Here is a 16,464-nt window from a genome sequence, read left to right on the forward strand (position 1 = left end):
TGCAAGATTATATATGAGAAATTCATACATAAGTAATTTAATGTCGAATTTGTTTATTTAAATATATAACTCATAGTATATGAATACAATGTAATATAGGAGATTCATTATAATTGTTACTAAACGTTTTTTAAATAGTAACCAAGTATTGAAGTTCATACATAAGTAATTTAATGTCGAATTTGTTTCTTTAAATATGTAACCCATAGTATATGAATACAATGTAATATAGGAGATTCATTATAATGGTTACTAAACTTTTTTTAAATAGTAACCAAGTATTTTTGTTGCAAAGAGTTCTAATATATTTAATGAATGCACATATATACAAGATCAATGAATGAATCAACAGTACTAGTCCTTTAGGTGTTTTGCTCAGTGTTCAATTAGTTCAACCATTATTGTTGAATAAATTATTTTGGATAAAGAAAGTCATAATTTAAGGAATTTAGATGTAGTAAAAATTTAAAAATTTTAATTATAATGTAACCCAAAGATATTGGACGATTGATAAATATGACTTAACCCAAAGATCAAAATGCTAAAGAAAGTGTTTGGTTACTCAACAGTTTGAAGCAACAATTTGTTCTAAACTACTGAAAATACAAACATTGCAATTTACAATATTTTCACTTAGCGTTTTTTAGAATGATTTCCCCAAAACACCTCTATATTTAAAAAAAAAAATTATTGTAGAGCCATTTCGACTTCTTGAACAACAAGAGTCAGTTTCGCTTGCTCACTGCTTGCCCATCAACGGATGGGCAAGCTTAATTTTTAAATGGGAGCCTTAAGGCTTCTTTTATAGGAGCCTCAAGGCTCCCATGCCACTTTTTTCACTGGTGTGGGAAAAATGACAAAACTAAGGGGACCTGTATGTTCGGCTCCCCATATGTTTTATTTATTTTATTTTATTTCTTTTATTAAATTATTATTATTATTTAAAAACACTATTATTATTATTATTATTATTATTATTATTAAATTATGAAATATATGTATACCCTTAGGTCATTTTACATGTTAATCTAAATAACTAACTTTTTCAAATATCTTTTTATCAACCGTTGATATAATTCGCTGGTCAAATCCGCTAACGCTAACCGCTAACTGCTGATTGTTAAACAAGAACATTGCGAAGTAGTTTCTCACTTCAATTTGTTGTGTGATTTGAATACTCTCTTTCTCAACAAATCCCTCAAGTAGTTAATATGATTGACTTTATTAATTATATTTTTTTTAAAAAATTTCATGGTATTACTAAAATACTTGGTAAATAAATATATAACATTATTTTGTATTATAACTTTGATATTTAATTAAAAAATAGTGCACAAAAAAAAAGATAATAGACAATGTAGTGAATATAATCAATTGATGAATTTGAATGTAAAGAATTTTTACATTGGATAAAAATAAAGACAATATAACTAATGAAATTATTTCTCTTAATTAATTTATTGATAATGAATATTTTTTTTAATAAAGACATTGTAGGGTCAATGTAGCGAATATAACCAATTGATGAATTTGAATGTAAATAATTTTTATACTGGAGAAAAATAAAGACAATATAACTAATGAAATTATTTCTCTTATTTAATTTATTGATAATGAATAATTTTTTTTTTTGAATAAAGGCATTGTAGACAAATAATTGTATATTAAAGAAATGCATATGTATTTTTTTTGTTGTAGCTACTAAATTATTATTTAATTTAATAAGAGTAAAATAGAGTACTAATTATGCCAACTTTGATTGAGATGTGGTTCGAGCCTAAAACCTTTCTTATTGAAATCAATGAGTAAGTTAACGGTGAACTAACATAAATTAATGGAAAAGATAATATTTAAGGGAAAAGTTAACGGATAATAATATTCATTAAGGATCAATTAGGAAATTTCAAGGAAAAATTAAAATCTAATCAATCTGAGTCATTTATTTAATTAAAAAATTTGACCTGTTATTTTTTCTACACATTATAGGCCTAAATCTCTTTGGCTCTTATTAGTATAGTAGATTATTATTATTTACATAAGTGTATTATTTTTAAAATTTATTTCAATATTATTGAAAATAATTTTAAATATTTAAAATTTAAAATGATTTTATTGTAAAAATTATTATTATTAAAACTTAAGCGCATCCACAATCTAGTGTCGTCAAATTGCAAGTCCAAATCCCTACCCATTTGTTTTTCCCTGCAACGATGGCGAATAAGATGAGGAAGACGACGGTGGCAAGAAGATGAGGAAGACGGCGATGACGAAAAAGATGATGAAGACGACGATGGCGAATAAGATGAGAAAGACGGTGGGCTACTAATTCCTCCTTTCCCTATAAAAACTAGGATGTTGGCAGAATGTTTTCAACAATTTAGTTTTGAAACTCTCAAAATCTTTCTTTGTTTTCTCTCAACTCTCAATTCGTTTACAAAAAGAAAAGTTGTCCTGCCAACATCTTCCGTAAAATATCAGAGTGTTCAGCTTGTGTTCTAGTTCGCGAGGCTTTGGGTTGGATTGCTCGAACGCCAAAGTCGTAGTCTGTTTTATCCTAGGAGACTGACGCCACAACGCTCCTAGCACCCTCGGGAGGTGGTGAATCGGTTTGAAGGAGAGTGTGTGTACACACGACTCGGATTTTTGCTTCTTCTATTTCTTCTCGTTGGGTTAAAACCTCGGGTTAGAAACCCTTTCTTTTATATATTTTGTTCTTGGTTTCGTACCAAGTGGTGGGATTAATCTCGTAAAGATTGAATCCCTTGTACTAGTTTCGTACTAGTTGTGGTGAGATTATTTTTGATAAAACAAATCTCTATTTTGTTAATATATATACACCGTGTATATATATATATATATATATATATATATATATATATATATATATATATATATATATATATATATATATATATATGTAATTTTGGTTTTGTACCAAAATTGGTTGGAATTAATTTTCTATAAATTAAATTTCATTTTTCGGTATAAATATATATTTTATATATATTTTTGTGTATCGGTTTATTCACTAATATCCAACATTCATCACGCACCGACCTGGACCCGACAATAAGATGCTTACCCTCTGAAACATTAAGACACGTGTATGAGCCCCCTATGACCCCTACATAAGCCTGTGCATGGGTTCTACATGCCCTTCATGCCGCAGGATCGAAATCGTCCCTTACATTCGACTAAAAATACCGCATTTTATTATTGAGAGAGGGACTTTTTGGTTACTTATAAACACTAACATTAAGCTCGAGAACCTCTAAATTTCTAGTGAGTATTCCGAGCCTTTTCATTTTAACCAACAAGCAGACTAGGTAAAGGGGCCGAACCCGAAATCGACCCGAGTACTGTATTATGTAGTCAATACGACCCGTATATACTACATCATATATGAAATATCTCTAGAGATCCATGGAAACAATATTATTTCCATAGATATCTAGAAACCAAAGAGGTTGAAAGGATGAAGGGAACTTGTCTTCAACTTTCAACTATTAAAAAAAAAGGAACAAAATGAAGGGTTCATCTCCAAATCCATGGAGACGAAACCTTCGTTTCCATGGATCTATAAATGAAGGGAATGAAAACAACCATGACGGTTGCCTTCGTCCCTTCATTTTTTTTTTTCTTTTAAAGGTTCGATGGGATGGCAACAACCGTAATGACTGCCTTCATCTCCTCCTTTGTTTCAAAATACACTACGTGGATTTAAAGACGAAAGGTTTCCAAATCTATGGAGACGATATATCATCCCAAATTCGGTTTCCCTATAATTCATTTCATTTTGGTACTAGAATCTACAATTTCATCTCAAATTTGGTTTCATAAGGGTATAAGAGTATATAATATAATATCAAATTCGTTTTCATTAATATATATATATATATATATATATATATATATATATATATATATATATATATATATATATATATATATATATATGAATTTGGTATCAAAGTATTTTAATCAAAATAATGAGAACACTTAAAATTTTAAGTGATCTTAAATGAGAATTGAGATTTGGATGATCTTCACTAAGGCTGGATTAACCTCCAAAGTTGAGATTGAAATAATCTATGATGAGGATTGTATGTGCATGGATCGTGCGGTGAGCATGCCTAAATCTCAACAGAGACCAATCCTCGTTGAAGACTCTCTAAATCTTAACTAGAGACCAATCATCATCAATGACCCTCTAAATATCAAATGGAGGTCAATCATCGTCTAATATCATAATCAAAGATCCATCTCAACAAGAGGTCAATAATATTTATCGAAGATCAATTGAAACTCATTTGGAGGTCATTCACCATTGAAATTAATTAAATTTAATCCGGAGGGCAATTATCGTTGAAAACTCTTTGAATCTCAAACGGTGGTAAGAAAACCCATTGAATCTCAACCAGTGGCTAGAAAACCCTTTTGAATATCAATCGATGGCCTTAAAACCCTCTGAATCTCAATCGACAGTCAGGAAACCTTTGAATCTCAACCGACCGTAAAAAAAAAAATCCTCTAAATCTCAACTGACAGTCAGAAAATTCTTTGAATCTCAACTGGCGGTCAATTATCTTCCAAAATCATTGAATCTCAACCGGAGGTCAATAAAAACATTGGCAAATATTCCTATCTACTTTCAAAAAGAAGGTTAGCGATTCTGTTCTATTATTTGTAACATCGATAAATTTAAACTTGCCACATAAAAATTTTGTTTAGGTAATATATCACATTAGATCGTTTATTAATGAGTATCGAAGACAACTTAATAATCGAAGAATTTTCACCATTTTAAAATTTTGAAAAAGGGTTAACTAGCCCACAAAGTTTATCAATTTTCATAACCCCTGCTTCAACCTGGTCCGTTTTGTACATACAAATGACAATTCAACTCGCGTCCTCAATAGGCAATCTGGTCCACACAAATTGTGTGAACCATATTTTGTCTACTGTAAAATAATGTACATTCAGTATAAAAATAATGTATATTGTATTAAAGGAATATACATTATTTTTGTTCTGTGTGTACATTATATTGTATAATGTACATTCAGGACAAAAATAATGTACATTTAATATATTAAAAATGTATTTTTTGTTATGACACACATATGGTCCACACAATAATTTACCCTCAACAGAAAAAATTGATCCTCACCCTGACGGGGACGAGAATGGGGAAATTTCTCAATCCCCGCAGGAGACCGGGAGGGCATTCCCCGCCTTGTCCCCGTCCTGATCCCCGATCCCCGCCCAATCCCTAAATCCCTGTTTTTTTTTTTTTTTTTTTTTTTTTTTTTTTTTTTTTTGAGATAAAGATTACCAGAAATATACACAAAATGATGAAGAAAATAACAGAGAATTATAAGCATTCTCATCTCATATATACAGATAAATAAATACATGCTAGGCAAAAATTCAGAGGCGAAATTGGCCCAAATCCCTGTTTAATTATATAATATAATATATATAATATATAATATGTATAATATTAATAATCTATATATATATATATATATATATATATATATATATATATATATATATATATAAGTTCACAAATTTCCTCCCCAAAACTTAAGGGCATTTATGTAATATTCAAATTTAATTAATTACTAAATAATAATAATAATAATTAATTAATTAATTAATTAATTAATTAATTCCTCCAATTAAGTTGTTATCAAAAGTATATCATTTTTATCAATTCAGACAAAATATTAACCAATATATATATATATATATATATATATATATATATATATATATATATATATATATATATATATATATAGGGACGCACTCAGGTGCGAATAAGTGCCCAGGAAGGAAATGCGAACGAATCAGCGCGCGACACGTGTCCAGATCTAATAACTTAAAAAAAAAACGCGGTGGCATTTTCGTAAATAATTGAACACCGAAGTGCAAGTAAAATCTCTTATAAGTGCACATATTTTCACCTATAAGTGCATGTAATTTTGCCTTGTTAGCATTCACTTTCCGCAACCATTCATGCACCTGGGTGTGCTTATAACTATATGTGCAACTATTTATAATTATAGGTGCAACTACTTATAACTATAGGTGCACCTACTTTCACCTATAAGTGTATGTAATTTTGCCTTGTTAACATTCATTGATCTGAGTCAGCGGGTAGTAATACTCCTGAAAACCACTCGCAAACATTCATACACCTAGATGCAACTACTTATACCTATTTGTGCAACTACTTAGAACTATAGGTGCAACTACTTAGAACTATAAGTGCAACTAAGTATTGATGCTCAGTGTAAATTTTTACTTGCACCTATAGTACATTTTACATGCACTTGTAATACATTTTACTTGCACTTCGATGTTCAATTATTTACGAAAATGCCACCGCGTTTTTTTAAAAAATCAGTGTTTCTCATCCATTAGATTTGGACACGTGGACGAACAGAATTCATTCTTATTTCGCGCCTGGGCGAGCCGTTCGCACCCGAGTGCAAGTCTATATATATATATATATATATATATATATATATATATATATATATATATATATATATATATATATATATATATATATATATATATATATATATATACACTATCATCACTATCAATTTCTTTAGACCAATATCATCTTCTTCATTGCTTCCAAACTCTTTCAAGTCTCTTCCTTTGTTGTTGGTGGTTGCTTCATGTAAGTCCATTCATCTTTTATAGCTTTCACCCATAAAATATTTTACTATGGGTATATTATATACCGACATTAAATTAATTTCTATGGTAAAATCAGATCTTCAACTTCACAATGATATATTCTAAGAGTCTACATTAAAAATATAAGAGAAAACATATATGCTTATTAGATGTGTGAAAACACTAATATTGTGAGTTGATATAATGATTGCAAGTATTTGGAGTGGTGGTGAAGCAAAGAAGAAACAAATACTAGAGTTGTCTTGCCGTTTTGTTGTCTCATCAATCAAAGAATCTCAGACTTATCTCTTGCTTTCTTTTCGTATGAATTTTCTACATTTTTCTAATTATATCCCCCCGTACTTCAATATGTTTTGCAGTTTATATTGTCTGGTATGAGCTTGAATATACTTAAAGAGGCTCTACTTCAACAAGTAGCGTTATGGGTTTATGTGGTTCGCTGGGCAAAACAGCAATCAAACAAAAGCTAAATCGAATTGAGGGGTGAGGACGGTTTAGATGAAGGCCTTTTCTCATCCTACTTTGTCTTTTTCCAGAGAGATTGGAAATGTGATATTGATGAAAGAGAAAAAAGAAATGGAGAGATTTTTTTTAACAGAAGTTTCTGTGTTTTTCTTATACAAATTTATAATTGTATATTTATATTAATAAATAACTATTAAGACAAGTATAATTTATTTTATATTGTGGACACATTATTTTTAATAAATTTGATTTAATAATATTATATCTTAATTATAAAAATTCTACTTAATAATTTGAGTATTAAATGTCATACAATAATTACCATAAACAATGTTTAATAATTGACAAATTATATTAGGCAATAAAATTACTATTTGTCACAAAAATATTTCTTCCGTATATATTTGTGACAATTTTATAGCAATAAGATTTCTTTCGTAATTATTAACATGGTAATTTGTTCCATATATATTTTTGTCTTTTTTGGTACTAATTTTATTTGTGCCTTTTTACCATAAAATTCTACCTAATTTATTTCGTACTATGTTTGTGCCTTTTTACCATAAACAATGTTAATTCTATAGCAATAAGATTTCTTTCGTATATATTTGTGCCTTTTTTGGTGTAATTATTATGGTAATTTATATACATATGTATTTTTATACTTAATATATAATATTAGTGCCACAAAATAAATTATAATTACCTTATTATATAGATTATTTTTTAATATAATTTCTTAATTTTTATTAAAGGTAATTATTCTTATAATTTTTCTTTCATTCTTTTGTATAATTATTATGGTAATTTTATGGTAATGTATTTAAATATTAGAACAGAACAAATGTTATAATTAATATAATTAATGACATTATAGTAATTGCCACAATATTTGTATATACAATGTATTATACAATCATATAAGGATATGCGTCCGATTAGAGTTTATATTTATTCATACAAAATTTATAATTTATATTTTTATTGATTTCTAAGTACGATTCTCTTAGTTATTATTATTATTATTATTATTATTATTCATATTTTTAGCATTATAATATATATGAAATACAATTTAGAATAAATCAACTTAATTATATGAATTTTTGCTATAAATTTATCTAAATATGTACATGATTAGAGATTATATTAACTATACAAAATTTTAATTTTAATTTTGTATGTTATGAAAATAGATACTTGACCAAATATATAAAAGTCCAACTATATTATTATATTGTACATTTTAACATTTTCTTTTTATTTTTTCTATTTTAATTTTAAATTCATAATAACAAAAAAATTTCATGGGTAAAACACTATATTTTAAAAAGTACAATTTGATAAATATCATAAATTAATTAAATAAAAAATAAATAATTCAAATATGTGAACCAATAATTTCAAAATGGAATTAATATACAGTATAGTTACAAATAAATATAGTATGATTACATTTACTTTATTTAGTTTTAATTTCTTTAATGATATGACTTTTCTTTATTAGCTTTGTATGGGAGACTAAGGGAGTGTTTGAGTTGCTGGAATTTTTTTTTTTAAATACTTACGAATAAAAAATAATTTTAAAATAATTTTTAACACCTCATAATATGCGTAACTGTTATATTTTTTTAAAAAATACAATTTGATAAATATCATAAATTAATTAGTACAATATCATTTCTGTTTATAAATTATAATAATTAAAAAAAAAATCAAATATGTGAACCAGTGATTTCAAAATGAAATTAATATACAGTTACACATAAATAAAGCATGATTAGATTTACTTTAATTAGTTTCAATTTTCTTAATGAAATGACTTTTTTTTTTATCAGTTTTTATGGGAGGCTAAGGGGGTGTTTGGATTGCTGGAAAATATTTTTAAATAAAAATACATACTAATAAAAAATAATTTTAAAATATTTTTTAATCCCTCATAACATGTGTAAATGTTATTTTTTTAAATACAATTTGATAACTATCATAATTTTTGTTTATAATAGTTAAAGAAAAAAAATAAATATTTCAAAGATGTGAACCAATGATTTCAAAATGAAATTAATATACAGTTACAAATAAATATAGCATGATTACATTTACATTAATTAGTTTTAATTTTCTTAATGAAATGACTTTTATTTTACAGTTTTTTATTAGAGACTAAGGGAGTGTTTGAGTTGCTGAAAAATATTTTACAAATAAAAATACTTACTAATAAAAAATAATTTTAAAATATTTTTTAATCACTACAAAATTACAATTTGATAAATATCATGAATTGATATATATATATATATATATATATATATATATATATATATATATATATATATATATATATATATATATAAACAAAATCCTCCTATAGCCTTTTCCCGCCCAAACTTTTCTACTAAATTAATTAAATATTTTATATTTTTTTTGGTCAAATAATCTATAAATCTTATTTGGAAAGAAAATCTTTAATGAAAAGTAATTAAAATGTATTAATTGGTAATATTGTATAATTAAAATATTGCAAATGTATTAATTGGTAATTAATTTATAGTAAATGTGAATATTATGTAATAAAAATGACGCACTCGAAGAAGAACAAATGTGCACTTTGAAACAAAACACAAGCTGACTTATTTACTCAAAATTACAAATATACCAGTGCGCATTTTTTTTTAATTAAAATTCAATTTGGGTTGTTGATTTGAATTGCATCTACAGTTGGAATCTGTCCGTATTTTTTACCTGTTGAGGCTATTTTATTATATCCGCATATATATATATATATATATATATATATATATATATATATATATATATATATATATATATATATATATATATATATATATATATATATATATATATTTATTTATTTATTTATTTATTTAAATGTAAACTTTTTAATCTCATGTAATATTTAATAACACAATGTCTTATAATATATGATAATAGTATGTTGTGATGATTATTATTTGATTTTATAATTTTTTTAAGCATTTTGTAGAATAAAGTTATTTAAATTTTATGCCATGAAAATAAATATATTAATATTTCTCTGAAAATATAATCGGCAATTATGTTTTCATAAGTATATTACTTTTAATTTATATGAAAATGAATATTAATTCGTTTTATGAATGAAAAAAAAAATGAATATTACACACAAGAATATAACCTATTATTAGTATTCTGTTAATAATTGGTGTGAGAATTAGGCCAAATGAAAAAGAAATTAATATTAAAAATTCACTGGAAATATAACACAAGTTTTTCCTTCGAAAAAATTAGTAACTACCAAATAAAATATTAAAAAAATTTATGAAAGAAAAAAGAATGAAGAAAATATGAAATGAATATATTCATATTTCACTGGAAATATAATTAACAACTTATATTATTATTATTATATTAATTATTTATGAAGAAAAAAGGAAATGAATATATTAATATTTCACTGGAAGCATAATCAGTAATTATATTTTTATAATTATATTATTTTTTAGTTATATGAAACTAAATATTAATTCTTTTTATGAACGAAAAAAAATAAATATTACACACGGGAATATGTTATTAGTAACTACCAAATGAATATTAAGAAAAAATTATGAAGGAAAAATGAATGAAATCAATTTTAATTCTTTTTAGGAAGGAAAAAAGGAAATAAAATACTAGGGAAAACGAAATGAATATATTAATATTTTATTGAAAATATAACATAGTTTTTCCTACTAAAAATTTAGTAACTAACAAATAAAATATTAAGAAAAAATTATGAAGGAAAAAAATATGGCAATCAATATTTATTCTTTGTATGAAGGAAAAAAGAAATGAACATATTCAAAATGAAATGAATATATATTAATATTTCACTGTAAATATAATCGGCAATTATATTATGATAATTATATGAATTAAATAATAATTAATTAATTAATTATATTAATAAATAGTAGTAATTAGTATTTAATAATTATAGTATAGACAAATTGATATTGATGTGTATTGCCTGAATATAAAAGGATCACGAACTCATTTATTTTCTACCATTATATACTTTTAATTATTCTCTTATATTTCTCAACTTTCTCTTTATTGTTTAGTAATGAAGTCAAATTTTGTCAGTGCCTCTGATCTATCTTCCAAGACAAGGAAAAACTCTATAGGCCTTCAGTTGACGCGTTGTTATTTGTCCAGAGAATCAACGCACAGCCGCATCAAACAACAAACTCTAGAGTGGTTATTTCATGACTCTAAGGTACATATTGCATTTATATATTATTTAAACATCACTTTATTTTTGTGTATTACATTAAATATCAATTAATATTAATATTTATGTTGTATGTTGTATATTCTATACAAATAACTTATATAATTGAGTTGCAAGCTAGACAACGAGCTAATTAGACCAATTAATACAAATCATAAACATTGCTATATAAAATTTCTAAAATTTCAGCACCGGATGCGTAGCTATTAATTAAATAATTATTTGTTCGAATTCAAGCATTGATAACATCAGAAAACATAATCGATCCAACTCAATTATTCAATTACACTATATAATATTTGGTATTTTAATTTAAATAATTATATATCAATCCAAATATTTTTAATATATTGTAACAAATTCATTCCGTGCATCGCACAGGGGATCAAATACTAGTAAAATTTTAAAAGCAAAATACTAAAATCCTTTAACGGAAGTGCTTAACCTTTTGCAATAGCAGTCCTCTACTCCTCTCTCTCCAATCTCCCAGCCGTGACTCGTGAGCCGACCCTCCACTGCCAGTCTGCCGTCGCCAACGACGCCGTCCGCACGAATCGTACAGAACCGAAAGCTCTCACTTGTCGTCACTTTTCACATTTCAGCATCTCCCCCAATCTCACGTGCGCTCAGTCCCGATTTCCTCCTCCATTTCGAAGAGCTGCTGGTGATAGAGCTGCTGGCGATGATTGGCGACGAGCAATTTCAGGTTTCACTTCTCTGGCCCGATCCGTCTGATTCCATTTTTTGTTTCTTTTAAATTTTAAATGCTTCGCAGAGTCAAACAGAGCTGGTTTGTCTCTATGATTTTCTCAATAATCAGGCACATTCGCTCTGTAATTTGCCTCACCCTAGTAATCAGTATGGAATTCTAGTGTTGCATGTATATAGATACAAATAATTTCTTAAAAAGCTTGATTAATTCATTTATTTACTTTTGCTACTCTGGGGAGCTTAAATGTATGACCCAACGCTCGAGTTAGGGTTCAATGTGGATGGTTTTGTTTCAGTTTTATGCTTTTTATATGTTGAAGAATTATTTAAGTTTACGAATCTGAGCTTGTCAATTTTTGTGCTGAAACCTGATATTCATCCATGTAATTTTTTTTTTTCTATAGTAATTAGATTAAAATTTCTGCTAAATAAGCTTCACCCAAAGGCTTAAATTCGTTTCTTTATGTAATCTCATTGAATGCTAGTTAGTTTTTTGTGGTTGGTGTTGCGTTACTCCCTCTGCCCAAAGACAGGATAAGTGTGATTCTCATGTGAGCTCTTGCATTGCTAAAGAGAAAAAAGGAGACTAGGAAATATGAATTCTTATGCTTACTGTTTCTTGGTTATTTATTATAGGATGAGCAATGTTGATAAAATTCTTATGCTTATTTATTATTAAGAGTTGATACTTATAAATTATTTAATAGTTAATACTTTAACCTAGAGGGTGTGGTTGAGTGGAAGGGACTCATCCATCCTCTCCAGGCCGCCTACAATCCGTCGAGGGGATTAGTCACGGTGTCCGACGGTGGAAACCCTGTGTATACCAAACAAAAATTTAATAGTTAAAAAAATCGTCATCCAGTCCAATTAGGAATTAGACAATTAGTAAGACGAATTTTTTTTTTTTAAGGGTTATTCGCTCAAATTGACGTCGTAAATGGTGCCCACAGTGTATATTCGGCCGGCTAGGCGGCGGCGACCGGCTGCGTAGAAGGCCGATTCCGGCATTGTTCAAGGCGGCCGGGCGCCACCTATCGGCTAGCACCTAGGCGCAATTTTTGCAACATTGAGGATGAGTTATGTCTTGGAAAAAGAAGGAAAGAAATAGGAAAATTGAAATTAAGGTTTTGATGTTTTCTGTTCTTGTTAATTTCCAAATATGAATTATGCATAAAACATTTCAGCAGTGTTAAAAATGATTCCATTTTTGAGACTGTGTGACCCCAATGTGTAAAGTAATAACGAAGATAGACATTTCTAACGCTTTCTGTTTTATTTAATTTTCATCTACCAGATGGCAAACAATGCAAAGGCACTTGTTGTTCACGATACATCAATGTTGAACCATGTGGGTCAGAACAATTCCTCTGCATTTGCAAACCAGGGAATGCAAAATGGAATTTTAGACTCACCTGCTTACAAAGCGAAGGTTATATCATTTGATTATGCAGGATATTTTATTGTGTCATAAGTTGTTTTTTTTTTTTTTTTTTGGGGTGGGGGGGGGGGGGGGGGAGGGGGGTACAGTTCTTGTTTATCTCAGTACTTTAGTAAGATCAATCAATCATTATAACTGTATTGCAACCAAATACTGCAGATATGTCAGGATGCTTTACAGGAGACTGGTCTGAGAGTCAAACAACATGAAGAAAATATGAAATTCTTAAAGACAAAGAAGAACAGATTGGATGATTCAATTATAGATCTGCAAGGTGGTTCTCTTTACTAAATATGAAAAATATCTGGTCTTCCTTATTTATAACAAAAGAAATGCACTAAAGAGAAACTTTATTGTGAAGAATATTCAATTTCTCTAAGCAAATGTATCATACTATGCATTCAAGTCTGAATGTTTCCATAAACTCATCATGTGAAGTTGTGAAGAGGCTTAATACCATTGCCCTGGATGCAATTCTGTGTCTATTGATTTTCTAGAGACCAACTTTTTATCATCCATGTTGGTACTGCATTACTGAATTTTCATGTAGTGTTCTTTTCTCTTTTTCTCTGTTTTATATATATATAAAATTTTTGAAATGATATCTGCTCCCAGTTGCACTTGGCAAACATCACTCAGCAGCTGCACCTAAAATTGAAAATGATCAAGATGCTCGGAGTGAGGAGGAGACAGTTAAACAGATTATGAGGAGTGGGAGATCTGCGGCTGCAGTTCTGTGCCATCTGAAAACCAATCATGGAACTCAGGCTTCTAATATTCCATTATCAAAGGATGTGCTTGGTATCGTTGCTACACTTGGAAGAGTTGAAGATGATAACCTCAGCAGGTTAGGTTTACTTCCCAGTTTATATATGTTTTTTTAGTTTTTTGTTGCTGCATCCATTATCTGACTTACATTATTAGTTCAATTATTCTATCCATTGAATTTGCAAAATCATTATGACTGTTATGTGATCTGAATACAGCTATCTGGTAGACCATGTGACATATATGAGCCTGGGTTAGTGGATTTTAGTATTCATCTAGATTGATGAAACTTTTGACTTCCATATGCAAGAAGCATGTTAGTTGAAGAGTTAGGGCATAGTCACAGTTGTTCAGTATTTATGGCTGAAAAATTTCCTTAAATATCTGAAAATCAGGATTCTCTCAGATTATTTGGGGTTGGAAACCATGTTAGCAGTTGTTTGCAAGACCTATGATGGTGTTTTAGCGCTGGAAACATATGACAAAGAAGGCTTAATAAATAAAAACTCTGGCCTTCATGGACTAGGGGCATCTATTGGGCAGCCGTTGGATGGCAGGTTTCTTGTCATCTGCCTTGAAAACTTAAGGTTTGGGGTGAATATGACGTTATGTTTTGCACTTTTGCAACGTTGATGCATTTGTTTTATACTTCTAAAATCCTCCTTGACCCTCTTATGGTTGCCTTTTTAGTCCATTTACTGGTGATTTCATAGCTGATGACCCACAAAGGAGGCTTGATCTTCTAAAACCTAAATTACCAAATGGCGAATCTCCACCTGGTTTTATTGGATTTGCCGTAAATATGATCAATGTTGATAGCATGAATGTGTTTTGTGTTACGGGCAGTGGTCATGGCCTAAGAGAGACTCTGTTCTATAACCTCTTTTCAAACGTACAAGTGTACAAAACAAGGTTGGAGATGCTTCGTGCTCTCCCTTGTATAAGCACCGGAGCAGTATCTTTGGATGGTGGGATGATAAAAACGCCTGGCATTTTTTCCCTGGGAAATAGGTAAAGTAACTGTCATCTATGACAGCTAGTTTGCTTATTGTGTTTATGCTGCTATCTCACACAAATAAATTTGTTAGTAAATTGTTTTATTTCATTGATATGGTTTTTTAATTTTTTCTCTTCATGTTATGTATGAATGAAGGGATGTAGGTGTGAAATTTCCCAAGAGCTTTGGAAGGCCAATTCCACCTCAGCACTATTTCCAAATCGAAAATAAACTAAAGGAAACTAAATGGGAAAAAGAAAGAATTATGGAAGATATGCAGAGAGTACAAGCATTGCTGGATCATGCCCGGTTCAACTTTGAAGTAAAGAAACAAGAGTTTATCAAGCATCTCGCTCAGAGCTCATCATATCAAACTCAGGTAATGCCGTGCCCATACCCTTAGGATAACGAAACTAAATTCATCCTTGGTCGACCTTAACCAATGCCTTTATTCGTTACATAATTGTCAAACCACTACCAACCAGGAAATTTACTCTTCTTCCATATTTGTTTTCATCCGATCAAAATCATCTCCACTAATTCGATGCTCAATTTGGCATTTCTGCTGTTGTCCAGATGCAGATCTAGTTTTGGAGGATAGCGGTTGTAGCATGTTGTGGTGTATAGAAGATGGAAGCTCAACAAGTATCTTGCAACTTCAGCTTCAATCTCAGCATAGTTTTCTTCAGTGTATGTAATATGTCGATTAGAGCCCGGTTTAGTCGATCGCTGGCTGATTCGAGCATCAAACCTGTGCAATTGTGCTAATTTTTTCATACATCAATATTGTCCATTTTATGCTAGGATGGTGTCTGTAACTCTGCCAACTTTTTGACAGTTGTTTTGTTAACCCCAATTGGTTGTGCCCTAGATGTAACTGTACAAACTGCTGCATAACTGCATCTTTGTTAGACTGGCTGAACTAGAAAAGTTTGCTTGTTTCATGCTTTCAACGTCCGGGAATCATTAACAAACTTTATTTCTTAGACGGGTGAAATTTATCTTATGACCTTTCAGGTCTCCGACAAAGAATCACAAGAAAGTATAATTGTATTTTGATTTTCTTGATTTAATCCGGCTACTTTTTTG

The 16,464-nt window shown here is 29.0% G+C and overlaps 1 protein-coding gene across 2 annotated transcripts; it reads left to right on the top strand.

Annotated features, from left to right (window-relative positions):
* The first annotated feature begins 11,895 nt into the window (after nt 1–11,895).
* On the top strand, nt 11,896–16,328 carry LOC109194091 (protein DEFECTIVE IN MERISTEM SILENCING 3-like). Of its 2 annotated transcripts, none has more exons than XM_019344970.1 (8): nt 11,896–12,164; nt 13,467–13,601; nt 13,770–13,884; nt 14,226–14,457; nt 14,774–14,965; nt 15,069–15,389; nt 15,529–15,754; nt 15,952–16,328. In XM_019344970.1, exons 1-8 carry the CDS (start codon nt 12,141–12,143, stop codon nt 15,961–15,963), a joined length of 1,257 nt encoding a protein of 418 aa, XP_019200515.1. In that variant the 5' UTR covers nt 11,896–12,140; the 3' UTR covers nt 15,964–16,328. The 2 variants fall into 2 exon arrangements, with proteins under 2 accessions (XP_019200515.1, XP_019200516.1); XM_019344971.1 differs by having other exon boundaries at nt 11,897–12,164; nt 15,532–15,754.
* Nucleotides 16,329–16,464: the final 136 nt, after the last annotated feature.

This window comes from Ipomoea nil, unplaced genomic scaffold, assembly GCF_001879475.1.
Source record: "Ipomoea nil cultivar Tokyo-kokei standard unplaced genomic scaffold, Asagao_1.1 scaffold1932, whole genome shotgun sequence".
Classification (NCBI taxonomy): domain Eukaryota; kingdom Viridiplantae; phylum Streptophyta; class Magnoliopsida; order Solanales; family Convolvulaceae; genus Ipomoea; species Ipomoea nil.